Source organism: Wolffia australiana, chromosome 18 (genome assembly GCF_029677425.1).
Source record: "Wolffia australiana isolate 7733 chromosome 18, ASM2967742v1".
NCBI classification, from domain to species: domain Eukaryota; kingdom Viridiplantae; phylum Streptophyta; class Magnoliopsida; order Alismatales; family Araceae; genus Wolffia; species Wolffia australiana.
The window spans coordinates 6,922,841-6,933,307 of record NC_135852.1 but is presented as its reverse complement, the minus strand read 5'-3'; the positions used below and the strand labels follow the sequence as shown (position 1 = coordinate 6,933,307).

The 10,467-nt window shown below is 38.8% G+C and overlaps 1 protein-coding gene across 4 annotated transcripts; it reads right to left on the bottom strand.

Annotated features, from left to right (window-relative positions):
* Nucleotides 1-622: 622 nt before the first annotated feature.
* LOC144715217 (G2/mitotic-specific cyclin-2-like) lies at nt 623-5,459 on the bottom strand. Of its 4 annotated transcripts, none has more exons than XM_078590143.1 (11): nt 5,190-5,459; nt 4,990-5,104; nt 4,841-4,897; nt 4,736-4,778; nt 4,547-4,642; nt 4,310-4,465; nt 3,733-3,822; nt 3,439-3,660; nt 3,266-3,364; nt 1,895-1,991; nt 623-1,053 (listed from the first exon to the last, which is right to left on the bottom strand). In XM_078590143.1, exons 1-11 carry the CDS (start codon nt 5,230-5,232, stop codon nt 905-907), a joined length of 1,167 nt encoding a protein of 388 aa, XP_078446269.1. In that variant the 5' UTR covers nt 5,233-5,459; the 3' UTR covers nt 623-904. The 4 variants fall into 4 exon arrangements, 3 of the variants coding, with proteins under 3 accessions (XP_078446269.1, XP_078446268.1, XP_078446270.1); XM_078590142.1 differs by having other exon boundaries at nt 1,895-2,073; nt 5,190-5,458; XR_013584551.1 differs by lacking the exon at nt 623-1,053 and adding an exon at nt 3,131-3,193 and having other exon boundaries at nt 1,909-1,991.
* Nucleotides 5,460-10,467: the final 5,008 nt, after the last annotated feature.

Below are 10,467 nucleotides of genomic sequence, written 5' to 3'. Positions count from 1 at the left end.
ACAAATGGTCCAATGGGAACAATAATTTCCAGGAACATTTGGAACATTTCGTTTCTGAACAGGGGAACCGTTTTCAAGTAGTGTTCGATCGGTTACGTATTAATCAATATTCGATTGATTGGTCCAAGGCTATCGACAAACAAGATTTGTCTTAATCACTTCGGTGCTTTTTGTCCAAGGCACTTCTCTTTTTGTCTAAGTCACTTCATTTCTTTTTGTCCAAGACATTTCCTTTTTTCTTTGTGAGTATTGGAAATATTCCCATTCATAGGTCCAAGATCCACATCTATGAATTGAAAGGTACACACGATCAACTCTGCAATCAGTTGTTAGAATCCATAGGTATTCAAATCGTTCATTTGAATAAATTGAAACCCTTCTTATTGGATGATCATGATACTTCCCAAAGACCAAAATTCTTGAAAAATGGAAGAACAATATTACCATTTTTGTTCAATAAGATACCAAAGTGGATGATTGACTCATTTCATACTAGAAATAATAGCAGAAAATCCTTTGATAGCACGGATTCCTATTTCTCATCCCACGATAGAGACAATTGGCTGAATCCCATGAAACCAATTCATAGAAGTTTATTTTCAGTAGTTTCTTTGGAGTAACATTTGAGTGCAAAAATTATTCAGTAAAAGTCTTCAGGGGATATGTACTAATAAAATGATGGTTAGAAACATAAATTGAGGACAGTTACCAAATTATTCACTACACTGTGAAGTTGGGGAGCAGCCCCACAGCCACAATCAATGGGCTGTGACTGTCGGTTAGGAAGGAAAGATGTGGCATCTTGCATTAAGCTTGTGCAACTTTAGTTGCTTTAAGCTTCTATGCATCTTCTCCACTTTCTCCTTTGGGTCACAACTTACAACCCCTCTCCTTCCCCTTTCTCTTAATGCGAGTTGTCAGCCCAGCAGGAACAGAGCTGGTTCAGATCTTGCAGCATACCCAAATTTGCTGGTGTTAAATTTCCGATGAACTCCCGTGAGCTTCCCTGTCCCTGCCTTTTCATGGAAGCCCACCATCCTTCTAGTACACTCCCTAAAAGATAAGAAAATAATCAAAAGGTATATCCAAGATATAGAAAGATTAGAGGGGTTACCCCTTGAAAGAAATAACAAAAAATACAGAAGAAAGAAAAGGGGTTTACCATTTAAAAGAACTAACAAAAGATATAGAAGAAGAAAACCCATGAAGAAGAGGAGGGGTTACCATTTAAGAACTTACAAAAAATATAGAAGAAGAGAACCCATGTAGAAGAAGAGGATTACCATATAAAAGAATTAACAAAAAATATAGAAGAAGAAAAGCAATGTTTAAATATATAGAAGAAAACCCATGTGGGAACTTCAGTTACAAGGATACTTCAACCTAAAAGGAAAAAATATGGAAACAAAAGCGGAAGAGGATGGAAAAAGAAGAAACTTTGTCGAAAGAGAAAAAGATAATATTGCAACAAAAAGAAAGTTTGAGACGGAATATTCCATTGTCGAGAAACATCACCCTAAAGGAAAAATCTATAAGCGGGTTCCCATTAAAATAAATAACCAATAAATATATTTCTTGATATACCCAGGTAAATATTACAATGAAATTTGAAAAAACAAGAATAGTTTGAAAATTTTAAGAAAGAAAATCTATTTGTAGTGGAGAAGAAGAAAACCTAGATCAAAAATTCGAGACACTAGTATTACAATATCAAGAAAAAATATTTACAACATCAACCATAAGTAAAAAATCTATTCGTAGTGGGTCCCTAAAATGAAAAGAAAATACCAAGAATGGAGAAGAAGAAACCCTAGATAAACTGAAGTGAAACTGAAGGAAAATTTGAGATTGCGGGAGAGGATAGGAAAGAAAGAGAACACCATTAAGAACTTACAGAAGTTGCTCTTCTGAGTAACCGGTGTGAAATTCAGAGGTCTTTGTCCAAGAGCTGAACCGTCGAAGAGAGCACCGAGCGGTATAGATAGCGGCCGCTGCCAGCAGCGATGGTGGAAAATTCAGCATCTCATACTCCACCAGGCACAGTTCGATAATGTAAAACGACTGCAATTCCAACTGTGAAGAGAAATATCCTCCCATCATTATCATCTCACACCCATCTCACATGATATATGATCATCATCATGCATGGTATATGATCATAATTGTCGTTAAAAGTGCATCTCATACTCCACCAGACACAGTCCGATAATGTAAAACGACTGCAATTCCAACTGTCAAGAGAAATATCCTCCCATCATTATCATCTCACACCCATCTCACATGATATATGATCATCATCATGCATGGTATATGATCATAATTGTCGTTAAAAGTGCATCTCATACTCCACCAGACACAGTCCGATAATGTAAAACGACTGCAATTCCAACTGTCAAGAGAAATATCCTCCCATCATTATCATCTCACACCCATCTCACATGATATATGATCATAATTATCTTTAAAAGTGCATCTCATTCTCCACCAGACAGTTCGATAATGTAAAACGACTGCAATTCCAACTGTGAAGAGAAATACCCTCCCATCGTTATCATCCCACACCCATCTCACATCATGCATGATATATGATCATAATTATCGTTCATGATACATACATGACCCGGTGTGACCATCGTTTCCGTCGTCCTGAGGAAAGTACGACGATAAAAGTGCATTATCCTAACAATTTGACTATCATTCATGATAATAAACCGGTATGACAGTAACTACGATGAAGAAAGGGATCCTCCTTTACGATGACCATCATCCATGATACATCATGTATGATTCATGACCATTGTTATCGTTTTGAAATAGTAACACGAAAAAAGCGCAATCCCCTATTCATCATGCATGATACATGACCCACAGGACTACTGTTATCGTTATTATGAAAAAAGTAAGACGGAAACGATGATGATCGTACATGATAGATATATCACGTATGATACATGACCATTGTCACCGATACGATGAAAAAAGAGAAAACGAAAAACAGCGGATCGACAGTACACCCTGAAGATAATGATGCATCTTGTATGATTCATGACCCAGATGATAATTGTACCGTTATTATGATAAATGGAAAACGAAAATTACACATCCTACTATCCCATAGAACATCGCTCACCATGAACATCATTCATGATATATCTTGCATGATTCTTGACCCGTATGATAATCATATCGTCAACTGACAAAAGGAAGACGAAAACAGCACATACCATAAAAACAACATCATACACGATATCATCAATGATCATACCTCTTTGTCGGACTCGGCTGCCTTCAGAAACCTTCTCATGAACACGTAACTCGTCGGCACGGACATGTTGAACTGAAGAGTGTTCGCCATCAATCGCTCCTGCAATACACATCATTCGAATCAAACTAATTTCATCAAATTTATATGATGATCAAGGATGTTGAGATCATTACCATGTCCAAAATCTCTGACCTAGAATACGCCCGATCACAAATTACTACTAGATCTTCAACTACAGGTACAGAAACTTCCTCGTACTTGCAAGCAAGAAGCATGGCCGTAACGCCGACCAATTGAAGCTTCTTTCTCACCACCGATTGCTTAGCCAGGAATCGGTCGATGATGTTTACCATCAAGAACAGCGTCTCATCCAGCAAATCAAATTTGTGATGAACCTGCCCGCGAATAATTCTCGCATATTAATCAAATCTTGGAAAATGAATACAAGGATGAGTAAATTTTGATACCTCGATTAGCCAGTCGATCAAGATCGCTCGCATTTTCTCGTTGATGTCGGCCTGGTTCGCCATGTAATTCGGGCTGACGCCGCTGGAGGCCTGCAAAGTTCCTCGCACTCAGCTCTTCGACGAATTCAAACCGTTAGATTGATAGAGAAATCAACAATCTGTTGAGCTACGGTTATCCGTAAATTTCGGCATTTTTCCTTTTAAATTCAGCGCCAAAATAGATCCTTGTACGCGCTTCAGATTTAAACATCCGCCGATTACAGTCCTCGCGCTAAGCTCATCGATAATCTTAATTTTTTCCGAAATTACGGCGGTCGGAAATTTTAGAGCTTCTCCAAGATGATTCAGAAATTTTAATCTTAAAATTTCCAAGATGGCAAAAGTTCTATCAACCCTTCTCGCGCTCAGCTCTTCGACGGATTCAAACAGCTAGATTGAAAAGTAAAAAGAAAAGTTTTACGAAATCACTGATCAGTGTTCCAATCCCGGCAACCGATTTGTAATTTGAAGTTCTAATAATCTCAAAATATGTAAAAGAGACCGATGAATGGAAATAAAAACTGTGATTTTTTCCAACCTCTGATTCCTTGTAGAAATCGTATATATCGCGGACATAATCGACGACGGCGAGCGGATTCTCGGCGTCGGCGATGTCGATATCGACGACTTGCTTCTCAGCGAAGATGTCCTCCATTTCGATTTCCTTGAGTTCTTCATCCACGTTGGGCATTTTCTACAGAAACATTTCAAACAAAATATCATTTTTTTCTATTCTCATTAGAAGTTCCTTACAATCAAATGTTCGAAGACAAACCAGTTCTTCTAATCTCTCCTCGATCATGGACTCCGAGTCACATCCATCCACATAAACATCGACGAAGTTGTCACCGGCAGCTGGCGGGCGATTTTCCTGAGAATTTGTGAGTCGCGATGAGCTGTGATTGATGGAAAAAAAAAGGAAAGATCCAAAGCTCGAGAAGTGAAAATTTTGAAGTAAGAACACCTTAGAAAAAGCCGCCTGAGACTTCAACGTTGCGGCGAACTTCCTAAAAAGAGAAGAAAGTGATCAACGACGATTAAAGGGAGAAATTGAGAGAAGTTCACTGACCTGGTGATTGGCCGACGAGACAAACTCACGTTCTTCTGATCAACCAAAGCATTCTCACTGAACGAAGAATAAATAGAAAAAGATTTAAACCGCAAGATCTAGACGAAAATCCATGAAATTGAATGATGAAAGACGATTCGATTACGCACTCTTGAAACCCTCGCTTGCTGACAGCGCGAGGAAAAGGAGGAGCACCCATGAAATTCCTGATATCTTTCAGCGCTCGGCGATTGTTCAACGCCACGGCGCCCAATTTCCTCTTCCCTGCTCAACATTCAAAGAAAATATCAGACGAAACAATGACAATCCAGAAACGAAATTAAGAATCGTCGAAGAATCGGATCGTCACCGTGTTCTTCAGCTCCTAGACTGTTCTCGTCGTAGATATTCATGGCTGCAGAGAGCTGCGCCGATTAAGATCGAAATCGATCTTGAAAAGATGATCAACAAGGATGAGGGGCAGCGCCAGCAGAAGCAAAATCGGCGCTTCTGCTCGATCTTCTGCCCCCCTTTCTTTCAATCTGATTTGGGTTTGTTCTTCGGGAAGAGAAGAGAATCGAAGAATCGAAGATCGAGAAGACTGCAAGAGAGACTGAGAAGTGACAACGGATCAATGTGTATGTAGCAGAAGACGCTTGTTTAAATGCAACGGCTAGTTAGCGCTAGCCGTTGGATTCGAGCTGCAGAGCCACTCTACAACGGTCCTCTCTGACGCCCCTATCCTTTCAAATCGGATTATCTGATCCGTTGGATCGGTGCACCTAATTTCTGACCGTCCGATCGGTGTGATTAATTCCAAATTTGCTTAATGGGTTGGGCCTCTGCTTCATCGGTCAAAAACCAAGTTGGAGTAAATAGTAAAAATAATTATTTATTTATTTTTCGTTCTAAGAAATGAGGAAGTGGTTCAGATGAAAGTATGTCGATAAATAATTCATGTGAATGAAATATAGTCTTTATTATACCTAACCCTTGATCAGTCAGTTATTTTGCTCAAGTTAGTCTACCTGAACTCAAGTTAACCCTTGATCAGGGTTTGAAAATGATAATGATTTTATTGGAGGTCAATGCCATGCCCAAATGAGTTCTAAGGCCAACGAGTAGCACCCTTGCTATCAGCTATAGCTTATATCACGGTGATAGGCATTCAATACCTAACAGATCACAGCACCGCGATTGTTATCCACCCATATTATTGTCATCGTCATCCCTGGATAGGCCTAGAGGTTTATTGGAGTTCACGAGAATATACTTAAAAATATAGGGGTATTTAGAAGTAGATAATTTAGATTTATTAGCAAATATAGCATTAAGAGATAAAGGATTAACCTTTTTAAGAAATAAAGTTTCCTATTGATGTATTCACTAAAAGATCCTTTTAACTATTTAAATTCACAATTTTTGACTCAGCTAGTTAAAATGGTGAAGTCGAAAGATATTGCGGCAGTACTACGTATTATAGATGAAATACTATAATACCTAGTACCACCGTAATATATTTCAAGTTCACCATTTGAGGACTTGTAGATGAAATGCTAGTGAATGACACACCTATTGATGCAAGTGCCCTGAATGATACACCATGAAGAACTTATTTGAAATAAAAATCCATGTTTCTTAATCCCACATTCTGAGATTATCTTTCAAGTACAAGACGTAATATGATATGAGACAAGATACATCTCCATTCACATAATATGAATTTATATCCGTGGCAGAAGCATGATATGTAGATATTGAAATGTGGTGTGCCAAAAAACATTGGGCTAAATGATACTTGGAAAATTATATTAATCACTTGAATATGATTCATATTAATTGTCATAATGTAAGTGAAATGAATAATATTTCCGTATACTTGAGGATAAAACATTCTGAAGTGATATGACAGTTAATAAAACGATCATGTCATTAAGAATGACACTTATTTTAGGTTAATAGAAATTGATAAGCACTGGCTTGATGTTTCCACCAAAAATCTAAATGAAAATCATTTCACGATGTATTCCTTGAATGTCATTGTGTTCAATATGTGATATCGACAAAGACCCTATACTTTCCATTGAGTATAACATCAAAATCACAATATGAATTTTTTGTGAAATAATAATTTATATATAAGTCTCAAGTCCCTATATATTATTTTTTATTTTTTATCCTGATGCCAAAAGGATACTATCACCAAATTTTATAATGGTTGATGACTTCATTGAGAGGAGTGAACAGTAATGTGCAGCAACCAAGTGAACTGACAAATTTCCTCTAAATGTAGATGAGGGAAGAATCCGCAGCCTAATGTAATCAAGGAAGATATTATGAGAAATATCTTGAAACAGTTCTTTTGAGAGAAAAAAGACGAGGATAGAATGTCTAATAAAATGTCTAAATGCATTTTTTGTGGAATTCAAATGGTGATGCATCCCAGGATGATGCAATTTTCGACCGTTACAATAAAATAAGCATTATTTTTTAAAAACTGTCATATGATTTTGGTAAAATATGGCAATAATAAGAAAATCAGACAAAGACGAGATTGATTTATTTTTTGTGACGATATCTAATACATGCCTTACTACCGCAGTATGTAATTGTAGAACATGTTGCCACTGTTACCCAATATGCAACACTAATATTGTTTCATGATTTCGTCGAGAGGAGTTTTCTGGGATTTAATAACAGGAATGTGCAGCAACAAAATGATATGCTGTATATGTGGAGACAATTGTGAAAGAAAAAGGACGAGACAGCAATGTGATGGATATACTAAAATTTATAAATGGCCATAAACAAAATATTATGAAAGAAAGCACGACTTAATATACTCAAGGAAGATAATCTGAGGAATCTATTGAGACAATTCTTGTGAAAGAAAAAGGAGAGGATAAAATGTGAGGAAGATAATGAAATGTCTAAATGGTCATAAACAAGATATTATGAAAGAAAGCACATGAATATAAACAAATTATCCATTTTCAATGAGATAATGTGCTTTATACAGAGGAAATCCATAAAAAAATCTATGGGCTTAATGAGAGACTACCGGTGTCAGTTTCTAGAGAAACTCTGCCCATGACGTGTGGAGTATTCCCAGACGTCCGACCTCATCACGTACTTAGATTGCTGCCTTCTGGCATCTCTCTCTCTAGAAAATACCAAGACACAAGCTTTCTTCTATCTTCTCCACCCATCGAGATCCTTCTCCTCTCTCCCTTTAAAACCATCCAGACAGTATTCTTTCTTCGTTTCTATCTCTCTCTCTTCTCTCTCTTTCTCTCTCATGGCTTCCTGTCTCACAACAGCCTTCCGCTGCTCGCCATACATGGCCATCGCCGGGGGCCGTCGTCTTCTCTCTCTCCGCGCCGCCAGCGCCTCCGCCGACAAGTCCCCCCCCGCCCCTCGCCCTCGCCGCTCTTCTCTCCATCTCTCTCCCTTCGGTATGATGATACTCACATCTATTCGCATGATCATGATGATGCTGCGATCATCTCTTATTAAAATAGTTAAATACTTGCAAGTTTATACCGTTTATGGTCTCGAATAAGCGTCGATAAAACATACTTCATCGTTACTCGACGACATGGTGTCACCGTCGTCTCACATGATCATGATGATGCTGTGATCATAATATATTATTAAAATGGTTAAATACTTGCAAGTGTATACAGTTTATGGTCTCAAATAAGCGTCGATAAATACATATTTCATTGATACTTGACGACATGGTGCCACTGTCGTCTCAAATGCTCATGATGATGCCGTGATCATAATCTATTATTAAAATAGTTACATACTTGCAAGTTTACACAGTTTATGGTCTCCAATAAGCGTCGATAAAACATATTTCATCGTTACTTGACGACATGGTGTCACCATCGTCTCACATGATCGTGATGATGATGTGATCAGTTTATACCGTTTATGGTCTCAAATAAGCATCGATAAAACATATGTCGTCGATACTTGATGACATGGTGTCACCGTCGTCTCACATGATCACGATGATGCTGTGATTACAGTCTCTTGAAACCCGTATTCATTGTTAAAACAGTTGTTGGTCTCGAATAAGCATCGATAAAACATATGTCATCAATACTTGATGACGTGGCGTCTCTTATCGTATCACATGATCGTGATGATGCTGTGACTACAGTCTCTTCAAGCCCATACTCACTGTTTAAACAGTTTATGGTCTCGAATAAGCATCGGTAAAACGTATGTCATGAATACTTGATGAAATGGTGTCACTTACCGTATCTCATGATCATGATGATGCTGTGAATGCAATATCTTAACAAAATAGTTAAATACTAGAAACCCATATTCGCGGTTTAAAAAATTTATGGTCTCAAATAAGCATCGATAAAAAATATGTCGTCGATAATTGATGAGATGATCAAGATAGTTGACTACTAGAAACTCATATTCACTGTTTTAACAGTTTATGGTCTCCAGTGAGCATCGATAAAACATACTTCATCGACAATTGCTGACATGGTGTCGCTCGTCGTATCATATGTCATCATTTTTCTTTAGTTTATTTCAAAGAGGAGAATCTTTGATTTTAATTCACATGAAAGCTGTAAACATCGAAAGCTCACAAACACCAAAATCTTATGACGATGATGATGATGATGATGATGATGATGGGTAGGGTGGATGCATCCGATGGGAGGGATGAGGACGATGAGGCAGATGATGGAGACGTTAGACAGGATGATGGAGGAGTCGGCATGGGAGATAAAAGAGGAAGAGGATACGGTGAAGATGAGGTTCGACATGCCGGGCTTGAGCAAAGAGGAGGTCAAGATATCGGTGGAAGACGACGACGTGCTGGTCATCAAAGGGCAGCACGCGGAGTCCCAAGAACAAGGAGATTGGGCTGGGCGAAGCTCTAGTTCTTATAACATGCGCCTTCTCCTACCCGATAACTGCAACAAGGGAAACATCCAAGCGGAACTTAGAAACGGCGTCTTGACCGTCACCGCCCCACGCTCAAAGGTTAACCGCAAGGTTGTCGACGTGCCCATCAACTGATGTTTATGTCTCTCTCATCTCATCTGGTGTTGGGGTGAGTACTGAGTAGTAGTTGGTGTTAATCGTCCCTGTTCAGGCTGGGTTTGCTGTTGATATGTCGAGAGTCGAGACTGTACGTGGGTAAGGTTGTGAGTTAACTGACTGTATATATATCTCTTCTGTTCTGGGCGTGATGGTGAGGAGAGAATGGGGTGATGGGTCAACTGAATCTATGTCTCTCTCATCTGGCCTAGAAAATGCCCCATTAGTAACCACTTAGAGAGAGATATAGAAGAGGAGAGAAGGAGAGAGGGGGACAAAGAAAGGAGGGAATGTGTGTCAGTGTGTGTGAGGAAGAGAGAGAGAAGGGGACAAATATTGAGAGAGGGTGTGCGTGAGAGAGAGAGAGAGGAGAGAAGATGGGGACAAACGAGAGAGGCTGTGTGAGATAGAGGAGAAAAGATAGAGAGGGAGAGAGATGGGGACAAACATAGAGGGAGGCTGTGTGAGATAGAGGAGAAAAGATAGAGAGGGAGAGGGAGGTTGTGTGAGATAGAGGAGAAAAGATAGAGAGGGAGAGGGAGGTTGTGTGAGATAGAGGAGAAAAGATAGAG

Excerpts from the sequence above, each read along its gene's own strand:
- LOC144715217 (XM_078590142.1), bottom strand. The coding sequence starts at position 5,232 with ATGAATATCTACGACGAGAACAGTCTAGGAGCTGAAGAACACG. Across the intron at positions 4,898-4,989 it reads AGCAAGCGAGGGTTTCAAGA|TGAGAATGCTTTGGTTGATC; the intron begins GTGCGTAATCGA and ends TTCTTCGTTCAG. Across the intron at positions 3,823-4,309 it reads ATTTCTACAAGGAATCAGAG|GCCTCCAGCGGCGTCAGCCC; the intron begins GTTGGAAAAAAT and ends GGAACTTTGCAG.